Source organism: Physella acuta, unplaced genomic scaffold, assembly GCF_028476545.2.
Source record: "Physella acuta isolate Inbredline_101_S28 unplaced genomic scaffold, ASM2847654v3 ptg002010l, whole genome shotgun sequence".
Classification (NCBI taxonomy): Eukaryota; Metazoa; Mollusca; class Gastropoda; family Physidae; genus Physella; species Physella acuta.
Genome location: NW_026733515.1, coordinates 31,531 through 58,766, shown reverse-complemented (window position 1 = coordinate 58,766; position 27,236 = coordinate 31,531). Strand labels below are relative to the sequence as shown.

General features: G+C 36.5%; 1 protein-coding gene across 4 annotated transcripts in view; it reads right to left on the bottom strand.

The window, feature by feature from the left end:
- Positions 1–13,882, bottom strand: part of LOC131931703 (contactin-3) — a 45,870-nt gene extending 31,988 nt beyond the window's left edge. The window contains exons 1-6 of one of the 4 annotated variants that reach the window (XM_059288530.1): positions 13,864–13,882; positions 11,236–11,337; positions 10,887–11,073; positions 7,833–7,975; positions 5,248–5,355; positions 56–257 (exon numbers count right to left, since the gene is read on the bottom strand). In XM_059288530.1, coding sequence (XP_059144513.1) covers positions 56–257; positions 5,248–5,355; positions 7,833–7,975; positions 10,887–11,073; positions 11,236–11,314 — 719 coding nt within the window. In that variant the 5' untranslated portion in view covers positions 11,315–11,337; positions 13,864–13,882. Of the gene's footprint in view, positions 1–55; positions 258–5,247; positions 5,356–7,832; positions 7,976–10,886; positions 11,074–11,235; positions 11,338–13,683 lie in introns of all 4 variants that reach the window. The other 3 variants (XM_059288529.1, XM_059288528.1, XM_059288527.1) reach the window with 3 other exon arrangements.
- Positions 13,883–27,236: the final 13,354 nt, after the last annotated feature.

Below are 27,236 nucleotides of genomic sequence, written 5' to 3'. Positions count from 1 at the left end.
TATTTTTTGTTAAAAGATAGTAATAAAATATTACGGTGGAGAATACAATACATACCTAGTGTCTAGAGGTAACGGTTTTTTAATATTATCATTACTAATCATCCACCACTCATAGGTTGAAGGAGGATTACTTTGAGCTAGACAGTCTAAATATACAGATGATGCTTTGCTTCCTATGACAATTGTATCTTGTGGTTCTAGAAGAAATGTTGGGCCCTTAGGTGCCTGGCCAGGATTGTCAACATTTAGTCCATAATCTAGTAATAAAAGATTAACAATAATAAAAATCATTATAAGTGTATGCAACAATTTAAACAAAGAAGTAGGGGTGTCAAACAGATTTTTTTTAAACGGTCTCAGAACTTTTTGAAACTTGCTATGTCAAGAACCCATGATTCTAAGATAGTGGGTACTGCCATGTTTGAGAGGTTATATCTGTAAAAGTATATGTCACACAATCTTTTTTTAAAATTAAACACATACATAGAGAACAGACCCAATTTTTTTTTAATCTCAAAAATAAGTACATTATATACATTTATTGAAATGAAAATTTTTTTTTCACTTTTTGATGAAATTAAAAGGGAAGTAAAAAAACACATTTTTTAAAAAAATCACCAAAAATTTTCGGATGCAAGAGCATACTTTATAAGTATATCAAAATCTAGGGAAACAACACTTCTTTAAATTTAAGTAACCTGTAGGCAAAATGTAACTTTGAATCACACATTAAATTAGAAGAGTGCAGGGATTCGAAAGCTGTCAAAAATGTTTATTTTTAAATAAAATGGGAGTGATCTCCCCTAAACTTTCTTGAATATTCTTATATAACACTACGGGGGATGGCAACACGGGATATAGACATGATTCTTAATCCATTTTTAATTACTTAAATTTTTTAAAATAGCATACAATTGCGAAGAAAAAAGAATTGTGCACCAGGTGAATGAATATGTGCATAACAGTGTGGAATATTATTAGTACTTTATAAATTCACATGTGTTTTGAGAAATCGGAAATAGCGTAAATTATTATTACTTCCGATCAAACGGAAATTACTCAAAATTTGAAAGAAGGCAGAGAATTAGATCTTTTACTTACAATAACGTGAAATTTCATTTATCTATTTGTAATACAACTCAAGTTATAGGCTTTTGAAAAATTAGAAAGTAGAATACGTTCCACTTCTGGTTACCAGAAATCGCTGAAAAGTTGTTACAGAACTACAATTTTGATATAATACTTTTATATGAAATTTCATCAACCTAGCTATAACGGTACTCAAGTTATCGTTTTCACAGACACACACACATACAGACAAAATTGCAAAAACTATGTTTTTCCAACTCAGGGAGGTGTAAAACGTCGAGATTTGTAAAAATGTCTGTTTTTGTACAATTATAATACTTCCTCTATACTTCATATACGAGAAAGTAAAAAATAAAAATAACAAATTATGACAGTAGATCTAGCTATATCAAAATACAGAATAAAAATAGCCCTTAACAGGTAAGTAGCCTTTGCGAAATTTATTTATACGAGCCGACCCGCAGCGTATCATACGCCGCTATTTAGTTGTTTTTTTCCTACTTTTCAGTATTTCGTAATTTGTGAACTCGACAGTACCAATGCTGTCACTGAAAATATTTGCTTCGAAACACTAAAACCCTCCTTTCCACCAACCCCTCTTCCCGTGAAAGCAGCCTCCTCTTAGTTACCTCCCTTAAGTTTAAAATAGTTTCAAACTAAATTATCTGCCCCTAATACCCTTCACTAAACCCGGCTATACGATCGTAAACATTTAGCGGGAACTACAGCTCACCAGACCATGTGGGATGGGGGTGGTTGCGATATGCCTAGAGAGGAAGAGAGGGGACTGCTAGGCACGCTTACAGCTTGGTGTTTACTAACGTCTCCAAGAAGAGAATTATATATATAGATGTGATCCAATGGTGGCTGGAACAGTGCAAGGGTCCCATAAAATAAGAAGTCATTTAGAATGTCTCAGTTGATGTACCTATATGTTATAAATATGTATTTATACATAGCTGGTTCTACAATTATTGCAAAAGGGTAAAAATATTTGCTTATTAAACACAACTTAGTAGGCTAAATAGATTTTGAACACCTATAAATATGAAATCAATAATCACAGTCAACATGATTGAGAGGACTTAACAAGGTTTTTTTCCGTTGACATATTCTTTTTAAAGGGCTTTAATAAGGGTTTATTTCCAAGCTGACTGTAAAGTGCAAATACATTTGCACTTGTGCACTGATCATTAATACTAATAGTTTCGCTGTCTGCCTATCTGACAAGAACGCTCTGTCTGACAAGAACGCTCTAGAGAAAACACAAGGAAATTAAAAACATGCATAGTATTTCGAAAAACGAAGTATGACGTCGACACATTTAGCACAGAGTAGAAAATAATCTCAAACCGGAGAGTAAACATTGAATAAAAAGGAAATTTTGTCTAATCTAAGTGGTTTGCGTGAAGAGTTTCTTTCATACAATTCTTCGGGTAGGGGCAAAGCCCCACCCCCCCGTAAGAACGTCTGAGCCCCCCCCCCCCTCCCTAACTCAAAAGAAATTTGTTCATCGATACTCTATAATAAAATTACCGCCTAATTAATGTGTCTAATCTAAAAAGTGGTTTTCTTGCAATTTCTTTAATGCAATTCTTCGGGTAGTGGCTAAGCGCGACACCAGTGTTTCTTTCAGACTTTTTCCTCCCCGGAGAGGGGTGGGGGTACTTGAAATTTTCGGGGGCGGGGGCAGAATTTTCTGGGAGGGGGCGGACACTGGAAAAAGTATATAATTATATTTCGTTGAATGGGACGGTAGACATGTTTTTTTTTTGGAGGGGGGGGGTGGGGGTGGGGTGGTGGGGTGGTGTGTGGGGGGGTGGGTTGGTTTTAGTTTAGAGAAAAGAGACAGCACTATCAGCCTAGCGCCCGTTGTACCCTTCCTCAACGGGCCATTTTTCTCGTTTATATATATGCACATTGTTTGTTATAACTATAATGATTAGCTAACTACCCCCCCCCCCCATCCCAGATGAGTGTTTGAGGCATTGTAAAATAATATATTGCCTAAATCAAGATAAAGTTGAAATTATTCACAAAATATATATAGTTAAAGAACGCACTAACTAATGTAATGTTATTCTATAACCATCGTCGTTACGACCTTCACTCTATCTGTGCTCTGCCTCTTCCTCCCCTCTTTTCTCCCCCCCCCCCCTCCCCTGTTAGACTGTTCAGACACTAGATCTACATTGTGACTCATCCCCAGCCGAAAAGGCTTATGGGACAGGCCCGTCACTGGTGTGATAAAAGGGCCGGTAACCAAATTAACTCGGCCCTTTTTACCCTGACCACTGCCCTTGCTCAGCACACCTGCACTCTAACCCTCACCCTGTGTATAGGTGCGTCCAAGAAATCAGCAGTTATCGCTTCTTAACAGAAGGTATTTGATTATATAAATAAAAAGCTAGAAATCTATAATATCGGCCTTTAGTGTCATATGTTTTTATTGTCGGCATTTGATGTATTTTTACTATTATCTAAATTGTTGTAATTTTGCCTCAACTTGAGTTGTATTTAATGAGTACCTCTCATTACTATATTCCACAACATTGTTCTATCCTGCACTTGTAACTCTAGTTATGTTGTTTATGTTAGCAATATTTAGTAGGCCATGCCTTCTATTTACAGCGTCCTAGGTCTGGGACCAATCATTCAAATCACAAATGCTATAATAACAGACAAGGCGAGCGCATGTGTACGCGCTGGAAGTCACAAGCTATTAAGTTATGTAAACTCTATATATGTAATGAAAATTTATAATTAAGTCATCACATGCACACAATTTGTAATAAATCTATTAATAACCTTATGGGTTATTTTAATATCAGTAACTGTTGTACTATATTCCCGGTAGAGAAGCGGCACAGACCCCCCTACCGGTTATTACTATTATTACGGTACAAATTTATAATTTTACTGTTGACGCTAACACGCTAAAATCATCTATTTTTTTGGTAATGTAAAGTATTTCAAGTTACAAACCATGTACTATTTAGTTTTAAATCATCGCTAAAACCCAAACCATCCATGAACTTAGCGGGGTTTCCTACTTTAAACTATACCCATATATTGTTGACACTGGTGACAAAATATACGATCATGTGACCTTTTACATTTAACAGATAAAAATATTCAACTATTCTAAAAGGATTATAAAATATGTTGAAATTAATTTTCAAAGTACCTCTGTCAGAAAAAACAAAATATTTGAACTAAGCAATCAAAATTTTTTTACACATAATACAAAACTGAAAGTACATGGAAGTCTAATCATTGAACTGAGTTATAACTTTAATAATAAATATATACTGAAGAAATAAACTATAAAAACTAGACTGACAAACTTGTTTATTAAGTAGCTACATGTTGTTATTTTTTTACTGAACTATCAAGCCTCAAAAATTTGTTAACATCAATTTGGAAAAGCTTGGTGGTGCATTGTTAACAAAGAAACTGACATTTTCTTCAATTGGGCCTAGAGCGATTTTAGTGATCGCTATTGCGTTTTGTGGAGCTCTGCCTTTTTTGACCATGCTCATAAATGATAAGCAATTTAAGTGTTTTAACAGAAAAAAGGACCATCTTTCTTAAATGCTAATAAAAAATTTATATGATGTCAGAATCACATACTCATTTTTGAATAGCATTGTTTTTTAACATTTAAAACATTTAGTCTATTATGCATTTATTTGTTTAGTATCCAACTAAAGGCTATTCAGTTCTGCACATTTTACAAGTATTTGTAAAGAAATACATAGATTGGTCAAAAACAGGCCAGCGAGTAGAATGGGAGAGGGGTCAAAATCCGTTGCTCAATGGCCGTTCAAAAATCATCTCTGAGATAGTTTTCAATTGGTAAATGAAATATATTTTGTAATACCAAAACTATAAAAAATTACCCAGATTTAGAGGGCTTAAAATTTACTTTTAAAAATATAAGTATCATTGAACAGCCAAGTTTTTTTTACGGCTGTTTATGTCAAACAGCATTAACAAATAATTAAACAACAGCACATTATAAAACTATGAAACACACCTCATGGTTTACAATAGGCTTAAATAAAAATAAAGACTTCAAAAACATACTTACTTAGACTGTTATTTAGGACTGAAATTGTTGGAATATTGTGCGAGTTGAATTAAATATTTACATACCAAAATCTCTAGGTTCTTGTACAATCCTAAACACATCATCAACACTAATTTCACATATGAAGGAATATAAAGAACCATCGACTCCTGCACTCCAGAGATAATCAGCACCTTAAATTAAAATATATAGAGTAGCTCAAACTTGGTAGTGTAGATATTAGATTCATGTAATATTTGCATTTTTGAGTTTTATTAGAGTTTAATAATCTGCCCATATCTAGCTTTGGCTACATCAAGTATAAAACTATGACTTTGGAAAGTTCTTTAGCAATATTTGAGGATTCAGTTTTTTTAATTTAACATTTCATGCAGTAAGTGAATTTAGTGAACAAATTCTGAAGAAAAAGTGAGGACATAAAAAGATGGCATTAAGAAAGCCCTGCCATCTGATGCTAGGACTTGTATCAACCATAAGAAGACAGGCCCCCAACTAGAATCCACAGGGCAAAAAAAGGCTGACTTAGACCTGAAGACGTAACCTAGATCTAGAAGAAGACACCAAGAAGATTGGATAATACAGAGTTGCATAAAGTATCATATCACCAATTCATTAAGTTCAAAATGGGTCAAACTAGATGGTATTCTTTATCCTCTGAATAGATTTGGTGATGACATAACATGAAGAAAAACGTAATACTTATTTCTTTTGCAAATGATGTAAGACTAAAATTTCAAATTACTAAATTTATTAAACAAAATACAATTCGCAAAGCATTAAAATAAACAACACTAAAGTAGATTAAGTTAAAGAATATTAGTATTTTTCGACAGCATCATTAATTATGAAGGTGGTAAACAATCAATAGATTTGATGAGCTTTACATTTAAAAAATAATATATAAAAGTAAAATGCTATTAGTTTAATATATTAAAAATATTCATTCTGACATGTCATTAAATAGGTGGGTTGGCGTGATTGGGTTGGCGTGATTAAGTAAGTAAAGCTCATGGTTACTAAACAGAAAAGTCCTGAATTAAAACTCCTGGGCAGATAAGGCTCAATAGTTGGGGACAGCAACCCTACTAGGACAGAAAACTCTTTTTTGTGGTCTGTTCTGGAGTGGAAAAAGGTATTGAAGCAAATCCAGAAAGAAAAGCAGGCAGAAATTAAAGACCTAAATACCGCATAACAAACTGACATAAAATATTGTGTTGGGGGAAATCTCTTCCAACATTTCAATTAAGAACATGAACCTAGAAGATGATAAATAATTACTGAATAGTGTATTTATTCAACAGATGAATATAGCTAAACACTACATGAAGTACTTATAACTTCAAATATTGTATATGAGCTAATGTCCCTACTTTGTGAAAATTAACTTATTGCAAATATTGTGACACATATTGTTTAGTAAAGGTTTTCAGCTACATGTATGCTTTTTACAACCTTTTATATGTGACTTTTATTTAACTTGCTTCCACTGTTTATCGTCAGTCTATCTGTCGTCATTAATCGAAACGCTTGAGCGAAATTTTGGGCACTTTGCAATTTTTTATTTGACTTGCTTCCTCTGCCTGTTGTCATGGATCGAAATGGGTGAGCCATAATTAGGGGATAGATTTCTGACAGATATGTTTCAAAGTTGGCATGTGGGTCAAGACTTGAAGGCAATGCAATATGACATTAAATTTGACATAATTGGATGACTAATTAATTTTTTATGTATTAATTAAACTAATTTATTTTATTAATTTTTTAGTGCATTATTACATTAAAGCTTGTAATTAAAATGTTTATAGTTTATTTATGCAATTTTTTGTTTGTTTGTGAGGGGGCTTACATGATTTGGTGGCAAATATTCAAGAGATGTGGGGTTTATGTGACAAAATATACAGTTAGCTTTAGTAATTTTGCCTTCTGTCAATACTCTTACAATAGTTTTTGTATTGATTCATAATAAGACCACAGTTGTTTAGACATTAATTGAATCAGGGGCTAATATAACAGTAAAGTGTTAGCCATAATAATCAATAGAAAAATATTCATTTCAGGATTTTAGTAACTGCTCTAACCTTTTCAAAATTAATTAAGCTAAACTCAACAATTTTTCTGACATTTTTTTAGCCCAGGAAAGATTATTTCAACCATTTTTTTTTTATATTTCTGTGTTAATCTATGAAACTTTGCCAACATAACTAAAATGGAAAAGCGTTCACAAAACTAAATTTTTCTGACTCTGGGATGTGTAAAACATTAAGATGTTCATAAAATATTGATTTAGATTATTAGCATGATTACAATAATTCCTTTATACTTCATAAAAGATAAAGTAGGGAGGTGTAAAACTGCAAAAACCCTAAAAATTTCAAATGATTTTTCTGCATGATTACTGTTTCCTCTAAGCTCAGTTTACTAGAAAGTAAAAATTTATATAAATGTAAAATATAACATATTTTGTTATATATTGCCTCTTATATGATATAGTTCACTTGTTAACAGCCACTAACTGAAACACTTGATACAATAGATCAAGCAAATATTGAAAGTACCCATCTATAGCTACATAAGTTTAAAGCTCAAGTATACACCATTTAGTAATGCTGCTCAAAACAAGATTAATAATTTGATTGAGAAATAAAGTTACCTGAATAGTTATATACTACTCTCAAGCCATCTTCACTTGGAATATTGCCTGTAATCCAATAGTTAATAGCGGTACTAGTACTGCCATCACCTTGCCATCTGATTGCTTTATTGCTAGTAATTCCACTTGTAAGCCATGTGTCACTGAAATACATCACAATCTGTGTTTAAAAATGGGGACAGTGTGGTGACGTAGATGCAGGTGTAGGATAGACAATGTACGTGACGGAGACAATCGACGAAGCACGGGTTAGAATTAAGAGTGTAATTACGGGCGACATCATTGTGGGGGGTAGGTGTAGCAGACACGTATCTAGTTGGCCTGGGTGACCGTAATGGGGGTAGTTTATTAGCCGGGTCTGACATTTTAATCAGGTACTCCAGAACTGTGGCGACATGCAAATTAGGTTAGACCGGATGGACAAGACAAAGAAGTGAGGACGATGCTGGTTAGGAGACAGTAGAAGCTAGGCAGTCGGGGTTGAGACTTTGTAGTGAGAGGACGTATACAAGTGTAGAGTTAGGGAACAGTGTAGGGACAATAGTGTAGGAAACATTGAACAATAGGTGTAGGCAACAAGTATATATTGTGTGAAGCCTATTATATTCAAGCATCGGATGTGTAATAAGTAAAATGTAAATCAAACTGATCTTCGAGTTGTCTTATTTAATGCACGGAATTGAGAGTATTCTTGTCCTCGTCACAGTATTTAACTATATGTGGAAACTAATAGAATAATAAGAAGAGAAGGCAATTCCCCCACCACAGACAGTTAAACCAAAATGAGCTTGACTTGTCAATTTTTAGAGAAAAACTTAGTAAGTGTCCTATACTTTGGTCATATATGCATATTATTACAAAAAAGAACACTTGGTGTAAGACGCACCTTGATGGATACATGAACAAGTGTGGCATAGGTGAACACACCTCAATAGCTTAGAAAACAGGCAATTAGTGTAATAAAAAATCCAGCCTGTTAAAGATAAGCAATAAAAAATCACCTAAAAAAACCAAGAGATGGGTAGAATAATTTGAAAATCTGCTAAACAAACCAGACTCAGGATAGGCTTACTTTACCTTTACAGACAGGAGCTTACACAATTAAATGACAAAAAAACAAAAAAAAAAAAAACCTAAATCTAAAAGCAACAAGGTTCCAGTAGGGCAGGGGTGAGCAATTGTTTTGACTCAAGGGCCACTTTGTGGTAGCGGATTTTAGTTGACCTGCTGTGCTGTCTGTTAAAGTTAACATACTGTCTATCAAAGTTGATTCTATTTATTTTTATCACTTTGCCCAAGCTCAACCACCTCACACTGTTGTGGAGAATTCCATCTTGATAATCTACCTCCATATCCTCAAGCTTTGATTTAAAAAAAACTCTGTGGCGGGCCGCACTTTGCCCACCCCTGTAGTAGGGGACACCCCAATGAAGAAATTCACAGTGTACCCATGTGTAAAAACAGTAATAGGGCTTTCCAAATAAATAACCAAATCTTGGAAAAATGATGTATCATCATTAATATACCAAAGAAAGGAGGCAACATATATATATATATATATATATATATATATATATATATATATATTGTTACGATCCACTGGATCTTTACCTGAGTTTGCCCTACCGAAGGGGTAGGACCTGACACCTATAAACTAAGGAGGGGTAGTGTAGATTGCAGGTGTAGGGTTGACAAAACATGTGACAAGACTGAATAGCTCTAGATGGAGACAATCAATGAAGCACGTGTTATAATTAGATTGTGGGGGGGGCGGACGGGGCGGACGGACGGACTGAGAAAGCCGGAGGAAGTTTATTAGCAGGGCCTGACATTTTAATCAGGTACCCCAGGACTGTGGTGACATGTAAATTATGGTAGGCTTGAGTGGGAAGTGTTGGTGCATAATTAGCCTCGCACCTGGACATTTGTGAGCCCGTTATTTAAGGAGGGATAGACAGCAAATAGGGGTAGACACACACACATGGGGAGACACACTCGGGTAGTTAGGGTGAGGAGACACAATGGACGTCTCTGTGGGCTGGTGGCAAGCCACAAGATGTCTGTAGTATAGTAGAAATAGGCTAGGATAGACCGTTAGGGAAAAGTAGATTAGTCAAACTAAGGACTTTATTTGTTGTAGATAGCTGTATATTTTCTCTTTGTGTTCCACATTTTGTTTATGATTCCCTGACTAGTTGGAAAGGATTAGAGAAGGGGAACGTAATAATATATATATATACAAAACTAGAAAGGCATAAACATTCTTTCATGCAAGAAAAAATTGATGTGAAAAGGAATAGATGGAATCCATGTGCAGAGCAGCCTGGCTTCAGGGCCCATAAATACACAATTTATTTTGCCTATAAAGCGTTTGAAATCATCCACATCAATCAATAAGGCAGTATTAGAGCCAGGAAAAAAAACTTGAGAATATGTATGACGATAACCAATGCTGTGTGGGCCATAAAAGTCAGCAAAGCGTACTTCCGTAGGGTTCAAGGTTAAATTGTCCTCTTTTTGATTGTAATAGACTGGGTCATGAAAACAAATCAACGACATGTAACTTGATAGACTGAAACATAGCTGATGATCTGGCTTTACTATGTGCGTCAAAAGGGTTTCTTTCAAACATTTTATTATTTGTTAAAATTTCAAGAGTGGATGATGAAAATGGTTTAAATATAGGGAGGGGGATGTATTACAGAATTCATTTTTTTTAATTAAGCAAATAAAAAACAACTAGGTAGATAACATCATGTAGCAAACATTTGCAGTTACTCAATTTTTTAATTGATGACAATTAAATGTGTGTACTATATATATATAAAATTAACAAAGTAAAATAAGGTAGCTTAGGCACTAAATGATGGAAATCATATTGCTTGCAACACATGAGATAACTTTCTTCAAGAAATCTCAATATCTAAAATTTTAGGAAAGTACAGAATAAAAACATTGAGGGGGAGTGAAAAAGCATCCTGCCTAGTCACTTCATAATAATTGTGTAAAAACTAGGTCTAATAATTTTAAATGAGTGGAAGATTAGAAATTTACCGTCTCTGATCATTGGAACGAAGCCAGGATGCAATAAAAATATGTTCGTCTTGTGTATTAACACTCACAAGAGTGGCTCCATCTGTTTGACATGTTGTGCTAGCTGATTGCTGTTCCAAGCGAGGAAAGGCCACAAACTTATAGCATTTTGTATTATACTTTAGCCATCCATTATCAGCAGGACAAGCTACAAATTAAAACAAGAAGAAGACTAATGTTAGCTCCAGATAAAGAAACCATGTTAAAAATTATGGTAAACGGTAAACTACTTATGACATTTAGCCTTGCTTTAATTTATTTACTATTTGATTTAATAAAGCAATAACTAGAAAAAAATTTAATAACTCACTCTGAGTCTGGGCATTTGTCAATGGAAACAAAAGGAACATAAAACTTGCAGTGAAGAATTGATCTAGTAGTTTCAACATTTTCTAATTTTCAGAGGGTAAAACTGGAAAAAAGTGATTATTTCATTGCTAGGTTTTAGAAACAATACAATTTACATAAAGCCCTCCCCCTTCTCAGTAGTGTTAATTCTATGTATAACAGAGCTTGATGGTAGTCAGGGTCCAACACCAGAAGTCAATCTGATTTGCAGTTAATATTCATAATTATATTTTTGCTTTTGTGTGAAAATAAAATTTTAATGTTTTTTTTCCTGTAAAAACAGTGATGTTGATGCATAGTCCATTTTGTGCCCCAGCAATGATACAAAAACAACAGCAGGACATTATCCCCTATCAATAAACCCATCCTATATTTAGAGTTATGAGTAGGGATAGGTTGAGAATTAGGAATAGGTACAGATGTGTGTAGGTACAGGTAAGTGATATAATGATAGCGAAAGATAAAATGAAATAGGGGAAGAGGTAGGGAAAAGGATAGGTTGTCGCTTGACCTACTTTTTTTTACTGTCATCATGGTAATGAAGGCTGCCGAAAACGACAATAACGCGATTCCGTTTTTTAACAATGTTTCATTGTCATTTCAGAAATGTATACTTAAAATCTTTATATTTACGTATTATTCAACGATACCGGTCTAGTTTTAACAATGGACGATTAGCGTTTACTGCTAACTTGCCATTCGTACATTTTTTTGGTCTAATCGTTGAGGATATTGAGCAGAACATAATAAATGTAAGCAAAACGTGAATTGCTTTATTTAATGTTGTTCTAAAGATACTGAAAATATATACTAAACTATAGAAAAATTATAACTTGCTTTCTATTAAACTAATGTCATTAATGTTTTAAAGATCATGCAGGGTAAAATAAAACCTTTAAAAAATAACTTGATCGAGACAACAGCTAACTATGCCCTCCTATTTAGCCCGTCGTGTATTTGAGGTGAACAGAAAAAAAGTCACAGGAAAAAAAAATACACAGAAAAAAGTCACAATCTTTGCTAGGAAAAAATTCACCGAAAAAAGTCACAAAGGAAAAATTTTTTTGGAAAAAAGTCACAATAATACTTTAATAAATATTTTGATTTTAATTGTTGAGAATTGTTAAGCGTTGGGTGTATATTGATGTGGGTTTTTTTGTTGTTTTTTTTGTAGCATATTTTTAAACGATAAAAGCATTATTGTTTATAACACTTATAATAAGTAAATATACTGTTATCTAATTTACACAGCAACCTCAACTTTTGTAATGAATTTAGTTAAATGTGATCTAGAAATGCTATTATAAGTTTATAAATGAAATCTAAGCACATCATTGTGTTTTGCATGTTGTTTTATTAGTCGGCCTTGTCCATCCATATTGTGTTGTTGACGTTTTGCATCAATGACAGCCTTTGTACCATATCGCTTTCTGTTTTGATCCTATGCTTTGTTATGTAATGAGCATGATAAATGTGGGAGTAAAATCGTCCACGACTAGTAATGTGAAAAACAGGTGACTCCTTAAATTTTAAAAATACAAAAATGTTTCACCAAATTCACCAAAATAAAACTATTCTAGCCATTCCATAGCTATAAAAATAGTGTTAAAATGTACAACAACCAATGCTCTAATACAGGAACAAAGAATGGGCTTGAAAAACTCATTTGGTTCATTACAAAGTGAAGTTTCCCAAGTTATGTCTATTTGGAAAAAAAGTTCACAAAATGGTTTTATGGAGATGAGAAATATTTAGGGAAAGAGCAGTGGGATTAAATCCTGTCTCATCCTCTCCCTATTGGACCAAGTGGGTCATAAATTACATAAAATGAATCCTCTGCTTCTCTGTTATCAAAGAACAGCAGCGGTTGTTACCTCAGAAGTAGATTAGCAGTGTTATTGGGGGTTTTGTGGGGGTGGGGTGTTGATTGGGGCTTAATGCCACATGGCTCTTAACGGCTTTCAACACAAATATATCACAATATAGGCCTACCTACTTCTATTAAAGCCTTGACAATGAGGTAACTTTTTCATACATTACCAGCCGCAGGCGATTTTATGTAGATCTAGTAGATTCTATGTAGCCTACCTAAAACGATATATTACCAAAAATTCCCCCAAATTACACTAGCGCCCTATATAGTCCTATAGACTTAGACTAATTTATTAGGCCTAATAATATGGTGTAACTAGTATTTACTATTTAGGCCTAGTTACTAGGCTAGGCCTATTACTTATTAGGCCCTAATTAAGTTAAATTAAGTAGTCTAGTTAGACCTAATTAATAATAGTAGGCCCTATAGACTATAGAGAATAGTCTATTAAGATTAATAAGATGTAGTGATGTAGTAGGCCTAAGTTAATATTAACACTTAACACAAAGTGGTGACAAAGCTTTGCTTAGTACTTACTTATCTAGATCTAATTGAGCCTACAATTGAAGATTAATGTATAAACTCTCTAAATAAAAAAGAGCATGATGATATTATTGTATTACCAAATTCGCCATGTAAATAAAGACTTATAAAATACACGCACAAACATTACTTCCGCAATATGGCTGTTCAAATTATTTTAAGAACTATTTTCACCTGGCGACAGTAAAACTTCAGGTAAACTGGTTAGGCTACCTGGACATGGGGAGTGGGACTATTTTCAGTGTCCGCTGTGCACTTTTTGTGTCAGCAAATGCGCAGTAGAGCGGTTTGATCTGGAATATTTTTAGAAGCTTAACTTAACGGAAATTTGTGACAAGGGTAACAGAGAAAATGTGTTTAAAAAACTTGCAAACAATTCATAAGATCAGAACCGGCGTTAAAATAGGAATACGTGGGCCTGGGTGTGGGGAAATTGCGAGACGCGAAAAGCGTAATGGCGAGGCGGGAAAATGCGAGAAGGGCGCGAAAACGGTCGGTCACGTGACTTTTTGTCTCGCATTTTACCACAACCCGATACTTACGCTGGGTGGTGTTGAAATGCGAAGATTTCTGCGAAAAATTTACCGCACCCGATTTTCAGTGGTATTTGGTCCAGACTTCAAAGACGTTTCGTTTACATTGTTAAAACTTCCTATTTTTCCTTCGCTAGACATACTGATGATTTGTCAACTCCCCCCATCTTTTGTGTCCAGTGTTTCTTCCAGACTTTTTTTCTCCGGGGGGGGGGGGGGGGCACTCGAAATCTTCGGAGGGGCGGTAAACTTTCTTCGGGGGGGGGGGGGGGGGGGGGGCGGACACAGTTAAAAGTATATATTTTCTATATAAATTGTATAAATTTCATTTCGTTCGGGGGGGGGGGGGGCTTCGTCCCCCGAAGAGATGCCTGGAAGAAACTCTGTTTGTGTCGACTTAGCATACCACCTTGTTCGAAACCGACGGAAATACCGCCGACGATAGATCAACTTCCCCCCCCCCCCCCCGAATTTTTTTTACCGCCCCCCCCCCCCCCCCCCCCCGAATGAAATGAAATTTATATAATTTATATAGAAAATATATACTTTTAACAGTGTCCGCCCCCCTCCCCCCCCCCCCCCCCCCGAAGAAAGTCTACCGGCCCCCCCCCTCCCCCCCGGAGAAAAAAGCCTGGAAGAAACACTGACGACGAGGCCGCCTGATTTACCGTCTTTGAAGATCACCGTGCCCGGATCTGCTGCCGCCGCAAACATAATTTTCTATTGTTGCATAGAAATTGTGTATTATAGCCGCCGCCTACGATTTTTTTCTTTTTTTTTCTTACCATATAAATATAAGCACAAGGAAATGCCTACATCATTTGGATACAACTATTCTTGAGGTAAGAACTACTTACTGTTCTACGTCACAGAAACTTACAGAGGACGAAGGCTAATAGGAAATTGGCTGCTTAAGGATGATCTTGTTCATCTGTATAGGGAGGAGCATACCGTCATTCCGCCTGCATGACATAGTTGAAAAAATTCGAGAGAATTTACAAGAAGCAGTTTTAGTTACTGCACCCTTAGGGAAGGAATGTTTGCCTGTTTGTTCAACTGTTGCCGAAAGGGCACAATTCGTGATTGACAATGAACTGATAAGTTTAAATACTAAACTTGGTGTATTCACCATTATGGGTCAACAGTCCCCAGGGTGGTCACCCTTTTTCCAATAGCGCATCCCATTGACCGGTCAAAGTCCGAAATTTTGCTTGATTTCGGCCTTTTGGACGGCCAATCCGCGGACTGGCCATGGTGGACGGGCCAAAGTCTGAATTAGAAGATCATCTGGCTAGGGACGACCGCCCAAAGTCCGAGGACGATCATGAGCAGATTTTGAGATTTTTTTTATACCGTAAGGATCATGAAATTAAGTCTTTATTCATTATTCATTAAAGTAAATAACAGGAACATTCAATTTTTTATTGTATTATAGTCTCAATCAATCAATATTATCACTTGTTACAACAAGTTGAACTTTTATGGCATTTAGAATTACATAGTAGCTTTTTTTTTTTACACTTGCAGCGATTTGTTGTGCACTTGGTTGTGCAATTGCAGCGAGTGTAGCCTTTGCCGCCGGTCAATCATTGTGAAGATGCGATAGTTCATAGTAGTTTTTCCTCAGTGCCAACTGACGACAATAACAGAAGTTTTTCGTAAAGTATTGAAAACTCACTACTAGCATACAGTTGTTTTAGAACACCATGTTCCGTTCCTAACGTGTAAACACGATAACTTGAGTACCGTTAACGCTAGGTTGATGAAATTTCATATATAAGTATTTTATCAAAATCGTAGATACTGATCAACTTTTGAGCGATTTCCGATAAACGAAAGTGGTACTTTTTCTACTTTGAATTTTTCAAAAGCCTATAACTTGAGTACTATTTCAGATAGATAAATGAAATTTTACATGTAAGTAAAAGATCTAATTCTCTGCCTTCTGTCAAATTTTGAGTAATTTCCGTTGATCAGAAGTACTAATTTACGCTATTTCCGATTTCTCAAAAACGCACTTGAATTTATAAAGTACTAATAATATTTTGCACTATTATACACATCTTTTTTCGGCATTCGCTTGGTGCGCAATTCTTTTTTTTTTTTTTAGATTCTATTCTATTTAAAAAAGTTTAAGTATTTAAAATGGATAAAAAATCATAACGATATCCCGAGTTCCCGTCCCCTGTTGTTTTATATAAGTGTTGGCTGGTACCAAATTGTTGATTCTTAAGTAAGCATGTTGGCTGGTTCTATAATGTTTATTTTTAAGTAAAATAGTAACTTGGTGCTTATTAAAGGGGCTAAGGTGACTAGGACTAGTTACGGAAACCCAAGGGGTTAATCTAAGATATTGGGGATAGCAGGCCAGGGGAAATCTAAAATTTAATTAAAATGTTATCGGCTCACTCTGGTCGTTTAAGGGTTACGAGCTCTAAGCAGGTGCACGAGTGACACGTAATGATGGGAAGACACCCGCGGTGATTTATGTCTAAAGTTGAATTCGGACATGCCGCTGGACATCCCGGTAGAATCATTACTCATGATCTCTGTTGTGGTCAGTTGTCAGGTGTGAAACGCGGCGGGAGTACCGCGTGGCCGTACGTTAGCTCGAGCGGTGTATGACACGATCGTTAGCCCTGAGACAACGTGAAGATCTATAGCGGTCAATTATCGGGTGTGCAACGCATGGGTGCATAGTGACCGGTGTTATCTTGAACGTCGAGGGATGGTACGGAGCCCAACTCGGGTTCTATAGCTCTTGGGGGATGAATTGGGGGCACGACTAGCCTATATATGAGGAAGGGCGACTATGTTGAGGGCTCTCTCTCTCTCTCTCTCTCCTACTCACGTATCGGAGGCTAGACACGATTGTCTAGCCCTCGGATGGTGGCAGCCTTATGGCCGACCACTAAGGCTGGATTTTTGGCCCAGCCGATGTTTTGTTGCTGTACATATGTGCTTCGTTCCAGATATTTACATGTGTGACCTGTTTATACACGTGGCCAATGTGTACCAGTGGCCAAACGTCTGCCGTGTAGATATGTTCTTCGTTCCAGTGGCCATTATCTTTGTGGCCCGATGTTTGTACCAGTGGCCAAATGTTTTATTTCGGTGGCTGGAAATCTCCATGCCGCGTGAGTGTCAAGCTAGATTGTTGTGAGTACTGATGAGTATTCATAGAAGGATTTAAACCGTGTTTGCTTAGTGGAATCAGAACTAGTGATGATAACATTTACCCTTGTGATTCTGAGATTACATTGCAGTGCAAGTAATAAAGTTAGAACTAGACGATGACAGTTACGTTTTTTTATTTTGAGATTACCTAGCAGTACAAGTGAAATTAGAAGTAGGAAGAACAACGTTTACACTTGTGATTCTGTAATTACATAAGCAGTGCAAGATTTAAGTTAGGACTAGAGGAAATGACATTTACATGTGTGAATTCTGTCTGATGAGTAACCTCTCACGTCAGGCAGCTGGGCATAGTGCTGACCACACTAAAGTCCTTACATCTTCATCTGCCCCATGCGTCTAGCCAAAAATTACAATTTACAAGATCTCCCACCTTTAAAGAGCCACTAACTTCAATATTATTATCTTTGATTAGGTATTAGGTATTAGGTATATATATATATATATATATATATATATATATATATATATATATATATAGGTGTGTGTGTTTGTGTGTGTCTTATTGTCTTTTAAACATTACTACACCTTTTATCCGATCGCCATGAAACTTTGAAAAGTTGTTGAGAATATTCCTGGGGAGGTATCTGCAAAAACAAATTTGCAGGGGTGGCGCCCCCGGCCGGCACGATTCGGTTTATAAAAATAAAAGTCGATTGCGGATTGATACCGTTCATCCGATCGTCATGGAACTTTTAATAATAAAAGAGAATATTTCCGAGTAGATTTCTGCGAAAAAAAAATTCTTATGGACAGCGCCCGGGAGGGTGCGATTTTCGTCAATACATGGTTTGGCGCCCAGAGTTCCAGAGCGGGTATTTAACACTTGGAACCCTTTAATCTGGCGTCCTACATAGCGGGTAAGGGGTACTACTATATTCAGCCTGCTATGGCGCCTACGTTCCTTTTTTAAAAAAAGGCTATATACTAAAGACACGATGGACAACAGTAATCGTTGACTTAATCGAATCAAGCACGCCCTCCGGCGCATTTGGCGCCCCGGGCCTACCCGTGAGCACCATGGCGCCTACGTTCATTTTCGATACAATGGGTTGCTATAGTCGCTCACCCATTGTATCGAAAATGAACGTAGGCGCCATGGTGCTCACGGGTAGGCCCGGGGCGCCAAATGCGCCGGAGGGCGTGTTTGATTCGATTAAGTCAACGATTACTGTTGTCCATCGTGTCTTTAGTATATAGCCTTTTTTTAAAAAAGGAACGTAGGCGCCATAGCAGGCTGAATATAGTAGTACCCCTTACCCGCTATGTAGGACGCCAGATTAAAGGGTTCCAAGTGTTAAATACCCGCTCTGGAACTCTGGGCGCCAAACCATGTATTGACGAAAATCGCACCCTCCCGGGCGCTGTCCATAAGAATTTTTTTTTCGCAGAAATCTACTCGGAAATATTCTCTTTTATTATTAAAAGTTCCATGACGATCGGATGAACGGTATCAATCCGCAATCGACTTTTATTTTTATAAACCGAATCGTGCCGGCCGGGGGCGCCACCCCTGCAAATTTGTTTTTGCAGATACCTCCCCAGGAATATTCTCAACAACTTTTCAAATCGAATCAGGCGCGTCCTCCGGCGTCTTTGCAGAGTGCAATTTGGCGCTATCCCTCGAGCACTACGCGCCTACGTTAGTTTTAAGGAGCACCCTTCAATATTGTTAATGCGGCACACGACACATGATGATTAAACCGTGTTAGGGGCTGTACGTGGCGCCCCTGCGATTTTGTAATTGGTGTGTGAGTAACTTACACTCAAGGCTTTCATACAGCACGCCCCATGGAGAGCTGGGTTGTAGTGTAGGTCAACCCGTGCCCCGATAAATATGATCCAAGCACAGGCATTGTTTACAATTAAATAACTCAGTTTTAGAAAACAAGGAAGAACATTGAAAAATGGAGTAACTAAATAGTCTAATAGAATAGCGAGTATTTATTTTTTATATTTATTATTATATCGTTCAGCACCGAGTGTTGCAGACTAATATTTTTATGAGTTTTAAAATAAAATAAAATAATTATTAATATTTGTGCATGGAGCTGAAGAGCCGCACCTCGACATCCAAAGAGCCGCATGCGGCTCGCGAGCCGCTTGTTGCCGACCCCTGGTCTAGGGCACGAACGGGGTGGTAATCATTGATGAGTCTTAATTCAGCAAAGACAGAAAACATTATTATCAGTCCAACAACACTTTTTCTGACAACCCGAATGGTAGAACAATGATAAAACAATGGCTGACAATTGTTACAACCTCTGATAAAACCAGCAACATTATCCTCAAGCATAAATTGTGCACCAAAAGCATTTGATTTGAAAAGTCAACCTTTTTCAAGTTACAATCTCGGTTAATCATGTATTTAGAGTTGTTAACTGACGACTTCAAAGTTCAAACGAAGTACAAAAAAAAAACAACAACAGAACGTTTTACTGTTTCCATTATTTTTCTTTCTCGCGTTTGTGTAGACTTGTCGAAGCAAAAGGATTTTTCAGCTTAACCTCGACAACTTGGACTCGATGACACGTATCACTAATATATCCCACAAATTATCTCAACAGTGAGGTAAAAACGCCGACAAGATACTAATCATCACTAAGTAGATATAGGCGCATCTATTTCACTTTCGTTCCCTTAGTTATTCTTCACCGTCTAATCATCGTCGTCTTCTTCTTCGTTCTTATCTCCAAGAGGGTTCGAACTCGAGACTTTTTTCCGAATTTAACAACCATGAGCTTTGCCGACTAGACCACGCCTCCGACACAATTAAGTATACGTGTCAACTGGTTATGCGCCATTGAGGCCATTGACTCCAGGTTAAAATGACTCCGATTTCAGCCTGCTTTTCTTTTTGGATTTGCTTCATAGCCTTTGTCCAACCAAGGCAGCAGTTGTTTGATTGCAGAGTTGTCTCTCCTAGAAGAGTGGATGTCCCCAGCTAATATTGACCATTTACTAATCAAAATTAAGTTGTAACCAGCTAAAAAAAAAAGATTAGTGAGCGATGGGTGACACCTCTTCGAAAATGCAAAATTCTTTTGGTGCGATGGGGTGACACTTTTAGTAAACGCGTAGGGTAACACGCCACTTTGTTACGCCACTCACTAAACACAGTTTTAAAAAATGTTCATGATTTATTGATATCTATTTTTTTATTATTTTAATTTTGATAAATAATTAATAAGTTCCTTGAGCTACATTTTAGCTACTTCTGTATGTTCAATACTAATGATAGCCAAGCTACTGACCCATATGGCATATCTACAATTCATTTAATAACAAATTAATATCGACATAATGAACAAATAATGAGATTTAAAAATTCCATCATAGACATCAAAATCTCCTTCCCGAGTACCGTGGAATTTCAAAGAATGTGTATACGTAATTAGCGTGTCCGGCCGCGTTGCTGCTATCTAGTGATTTAGTCCAACACACTAGGGCAACAAAACAATTTGTGAGGGTTTCATCAACGCGTTACCAAATGTGTATTTTTAGTTGTGTGGCCTTCTTTTCTAAACTGAGATGGTTAAAATGTATTCAACGCCGTCTCTATTTTTTCGAGTGCGGGTTTATCCTCCGTAATAGTGAGGTTGAATACGTTTCGGCGACCGCCCATGATTCAGGGGCGTTGCGAGAGTTATTGGTTACACTAGCGTAGGTAGCCGGATGCAACCCTTGATTCGGTTTAATCATCGAACGTAGAGGCCCACCGTGTACCTAGTGTAAGCTACTTTTGTGACTGGTGTCTTCCGTACCCCGAGGTAGTCGAAAGCCGTCCCTGGTGCAGTTTGATCGGTGAATAAGTAGTACCCCTGACTCTTCAGGACGCGCAATCAACGGATCCCTTGCAGTCGGGTAGCCGCTTGGTAACTCGGTGCGCCTAACATTACTTCCGCAGATGCGCTGGAGGACACCCCGTGCTTTATTTAATAATCGATTTTAGCAACCCTCCGTTTCCCTAATGTATGTTGCTCATTAAAACGAATATAGGGAAACCCAGGGCGCACCGGGTTATACGACCGCCGGTCGTCGGCTGATGCGCATGTGCAATTTGACCGCTGAATCAAGTAGTATAGCTGACCGGATGCGCTGGAAACCAATCAACGGACCCCAGGTGCAAAAATAGCCGCTGGGAAACTCTAAGTGGCAAACCGAACCGCCTTACTGCCGGCGCGCCGCCTTCAGAAATAAAAAAAAGTTAAAATTTTAATGTCAGAAACCTTCCCAAAAGTCAGAGTTTCTTTGAGGAACCTTTTTGAGAAAAATGTAAAATGTCTGTGAAAAAAACCACTGCCAGTTGTGTAATATATTGGGATTTGTGAGGTCAGGGGAACTCACTCTTCTTGTATTAGTTATATTTATAATGTTGTTATTGAGTGATGTCCCTTGTATTTATCTATTGTTACTTCCTGTTCCTCTCTCTCTCCATCATGGCTGAATAAAGAATTGTTAACAATCAACGCGGCTTCTCGTCAGTGATTCCAATCTATTATATCTGGCGACGAGGATGGGATAATCCACTAGAAAGAGCACCTACTTACTGAAAAAGAGGTTTGCTAGAGCATATTGGCTAAGTATTTCTAGAATAATGGCGCTGTATGGCCAAATAAAAGAATTTGATTCGAATGATGAAATCATTCATGATTATCTAGATAGTTTAAGCTTTTACCTTGAAGCTAACGACGTGACGATAGAAGCCAAAAAGAGAGCTGTTTTGTTAACAGTCATAGGGCCTCAACAATTTAGGCTACTAAAGGACTTATGCGCACCAGCTAGTCTAACTACCAAGAGCTTTAACGAGCTGAGCAAATTGCTAACAGACCACCATGCGCCTACCCCATCAAAGTTTCTATGTAGAGCTAGATTTGACGGTAGGACTCGTCAACCAAACGAGTCAATATCAGAATATGTTGCTGCTTTACGTCATTTAAGTGAATTTTGTGAATTCGGAGACACGCTGTCTGACAGACTATGTGAAAAGTTTGTGACAGGTGTAAACAGTCCTGATGTTCAAAGAAAGTTGATCTAAATCTAGTAATAATTATCAAAAATGTCATCGATGCAAAGGTCCCCATGCATCTCATCGATGCAAGTCCAAGTCAGCAACTTGTTATAAGTGCAGTAAGCAAGGTCACATTGCTAAGGCCTGCTTTGCAAAGTCTTCGTCTGTTGCTAAATCTAGCCAGTCAAGACAGTACCGCAACCAAAGGCAGCACTATGTTAACTCTCACCAAGACTACCTAACCCAACCAATGAACCACTCTACCTGTGAAAATGCTCAAACTGATTCGCAGCCGGATTTCAGCCTGTTCTCTGTGAAATCAAAAAGTCATGCTCCCATCAATGTACTAGTTAATATCAACGGTAAGAGCATCAGCTTCCAACTTGACACTGGAGCATCTCTAACAGTCATCACAAAGAAGGACTTTGACGCTGTCACAGGAGGATCAGTGCCTCTACAACCATGTCACAAGTGTCTAACAACATACACTGGTGACAATGTTCCGGTGATAGGAGAGTGTATGGTTCATGTAAGTTATAATGGTCAAAGTGTTAAACTTCCTCTTCTTGTGGTTGAAGGAAATGGACCACCATTACTAGGTAGGAACTGGTTAAGTGATCTTAAGTTAAATTGGGAGAGTATATGTTCATTGAACAATGCAAGAGAATCTAGTCTTACTTCAATAGATAAAGTTATATCTGAAAATAAATGTGTTTTTGGTAATCCTGGATTACTAAATGATAGAACAGTGAAGATAAGCATTAAAGACACAAATCCAAGATACTGCAAAGCTAGAGTTCCACCTTATGCAATGAGGAATAAAATTGAAAATGAGCTAAAGTAGATTGGAATCTAATGGCATCATAAAGAAGGTAGACTATTCCGATTGGGCAACGCCCATTGTGCCAGTGTTAAAGAAGGATGGTTCTGTAAGATATTGTGGAGACTATAAAGCTACACTGAATAAGCAAATATAGCTAAATAGGTACCCTATTCCTAACATTGAGGAAATTTCTTTGAATTTGGCAGGAGGAGACAAATTCACTGAATTAGACTTTAGTCATGCTTACACTCAACTAGAACTGCATCCAGATTCAAAAGTCTATACGACAATAAACACACATAAAGGACTCTACCAATATGAAAGACTATGTTTTGGCATATCATCTAGCCCTGGAATTTTCCAAGCTGTCATGGACAGTATTTTTAAGGATATTCCAAATGTTTGTGTTTACTTTGACAATGTGTACATAACTGGTAAGAATGACACTGAACATCTTAAAACACTAGATAAAGTCTTGAAAATAGTTGGTGAAAAAGGTTTAAAGATAAACAAAGATAAATGTCAATTCATGTTGACAGAAATTAGTTTTCTTGGTTATATATTAAGCAAGCAAGGTATCAGACCTCAACCAGAGAAAACAAAAGCCATTAAAGAAGCACCCAAACCTGAAAATACCCAACAACTAAGAGCTTTTTTGGGCTTGATAAATTACTATGCAAAGTTCATAGGGAATCTGTCTGGTAAACTATCACCACTGTACAAGCTGCTACAGAAAAATGCAACTTGGCACTGGGGTAAACAACAAGAAGCTGCTTTTAATACAGCAAAAGAAGCTTTGTCTTCTGACACCTTACTAACTCACTATGACCCAGGGAAAAGACTTATATTAACATGTGATGCTTCACCAGATGGTGTAGGAGCAGTCTTATCCCACATAGATAAAAAGGGTGACAGACCCATTGCTTTTGCCAGTAGATCTTTGAACCAGGCTGAGAAAAATTATTCTCAGTTAGACAGGGAAGGCTTAGGCATCATTTTTGGTGTTAAGAAATTTCATAAGTTTCTGTTTGGTAGGAAGTTCACCATCTTTACAGATCATAAACCATTGCTAGGTTTATTTGGAGAAAACAAAACCCTACCTGAGCATGCCTCACCAAGAATTCAAAGATGGGCTATCACACTAACTGCATACAATTATGAATTGAAATACAAACCTGGATCTGAGAATAGTGCAGATAGTCTTAGTAGATTACCTTTAAAAAACCAAAGCCTTAGCTATGTACCAGAAGATGTATTTGTTCTCTTCACTATCATGGATAACTCCAATATAGATGTGAATGATATTAAAAGAGAAACACAAAAAAGATGAGTGCTTAATAAAAGTATATGAGTACTGTAAGAATGGTTGGCCTGAAGAGTCTGTGAATGATGACTTAAGGCCATATACAATAAGAAAAATGGAATTAAGTCTAAAAGATGGAGAAGATGTAGTCCATTATCAGTCAGAGTTGCCTAAACAAAGTATTTGTAACTTAATAAATGATTATGGTGATATGGCAATTTCAAATGCTTTTAAAGAGAATACATTAGTAAGAAGGAATGTGATCATCAAACAACTTTACTAACATCATTAGCACTTACAGAAACTAAAAGGGTAAAATCAAAAGAAAAGAAAAAAGATTTTTGCCATTTAATACACCCACTTCAAAAACTGGATCACAGTTGCAAATTGATATGGTCCAGGATAGTACTTTTAAACAGTATTTTTGGGTTACCAGGAAAGCACTATCAGATTACCTGAGAAAATTGATCAATCAAAGAAATCTATGTCAGTCAAGGATCTGAATAATAGCATAATACTTCCAAATGCCAATTCAAAAATAGTTCCATTAAATCATGACAAAACATGCATTGGAAGAGAATTTGGTGTTAATGATAATGTGTATCTAAGAAATTATGGGAGAAGGGAAAAATGGATACCAGGTCAAATTGTTCAATGTACAGGACCTGTGTCTTATAAAGTAAAAACAAATGATGGACTTATTGTCCGTAGACATGCAGACCAGTTAAAAATAACTTGTGCAGATAATAAGTGTGAATCTGTCAATCCCACCAAATCTGAACAGTTCACACCAACTCAGTTTGTTCCACAACCAAGTTCTGTTGATATGAGTGAACCAAGTAGTCTGGAGTCAGAAAATGTAAATTCTGGAATTAATGATTTTGATCCTAGACCTCCTGAGATAGAGAATCCAGATGGTCAGAATCTTGAGTCACCAAATCAAAAGCCACTGAGAAGGTCAAGCAGGACAATCAGTCCCAAATAAGTTAGACCTATGATTTTAAAGGTCAAAAGGACTTTGACATCATTGTTTTGTATTTTAATTATGTTGTAACATATTGTGCATTGTTTGTAAGGATGTAATCTACCATAGTGTTCATGTTACAATATAATTGGTGATTTTAGGATACTGCAAATTGTTCTATTGAGAGATGTGTTGTGTTTACTAAGGGTAAAGGGATGTAATATAGTGAGACTTGTGAAGTCAAGGGAACTCACTCATCTTGTATTAGTATTATATTTATACTGTTATCTTGAGTGATGTCCCTTACATGTATATATATCTTTGTCTCTCGTCACTTCCGCTCTCTCTCGTTCCATCATGTAGTTGAAGGCCAATAAACGTTTTATATACAACCACATGCTTCTATCGTCAATCCATTACAGACATAAAGAAATTCTTTAGAAGTTCCACTTCGAGTACAACATCCTTTCACCCAGCAGATCACCATTTTTAATTTTTGTGTAGACCCAAAATGACTGATGTTTATAAGAGGACTTAACCGTGACGTCGCGTGCAACCTCACTATACACGACTGCTTGTACGTTGTTTTTATATTTTACTAGCTGTCCTGGCTAGGATCTCCACTGGCTTATTTTTTTTTGTAAAAAAAAACCCAAAAAAATTCTCTGTAAAGGACCGTGACTTGTTTTTTTATTCATCGTTATAAACCTGGCGCTGCTTGGGTCTTGGGAATATACTGAGTTTCCAATTACTTTATTTATGCAAATATAAGAAATATATTTATCCCTAAACCTAACTCGAAAACTAACCCTAATCACAACCGAACATTTACATAACCTTCTCCCGCACTTCTACGTCTAAAACACAACTTAAGTTGGTTTCGGTTAACTTCAAGGATGGTCTGATGGCGGTTTTTAAAAATATTCAAAACGGCTTTTTCACGGCTTATATTCAATACAAAATATGAAAATGAATGTTATCGATGGTTCCCAAACAGCTTTAATTTTTTTTACAAATGTAACTATAATTTTATCGTTTGCAATATTTTAAAGTTTTTAATTTTAAAAAAAAAAGATGACAAGGCTTTTCAAGCCTATTATAACAGCAGAATGATAAAGCGGTGAATACAGACGGTCTATAAGTGAGAAACTAAATTGCCCCAACTCTGAACCGGTGATTTGAAAGTTGTAAATAGAAATTGAGAAAAACCACAAATATCTAAAAATTCATGATTATATTTAAATTTTACTAAAAATTGCAATTTAAGAGTATAAAAAAGCTCAAAATCAGCATTCAGTAGGAAACACAGAAAAAATGTGTATTAGACAGAACGGCATAGAATTTTAACCACAGAAGGTTGGAACATTCTATTAATTAAATTGTATTGAATATCATATATAACAGAATTAAAACCTACATACTTCATATTAAACTTTTTTTATGTGTATTATAAATATTACTACACGTATACAACCTGCGCACATTACATCGCATTTAATTAATCGTAAGATGATCACCACTTAAAGTATCAAATTCCATGCAAATACATATTTGTGACTTTTTTCATTTGACATTATTTACTGTGACTTTTTTCTTACAACCCCCCCCCCCCCCCCCCCCACTCTTCTACATCGCTGGATGGTGCATGAAGATCCGATGAGCCATAGATTACCAATATACTTTAAACCGTGAATAAACACATCCGTGTAGAAAGGGTC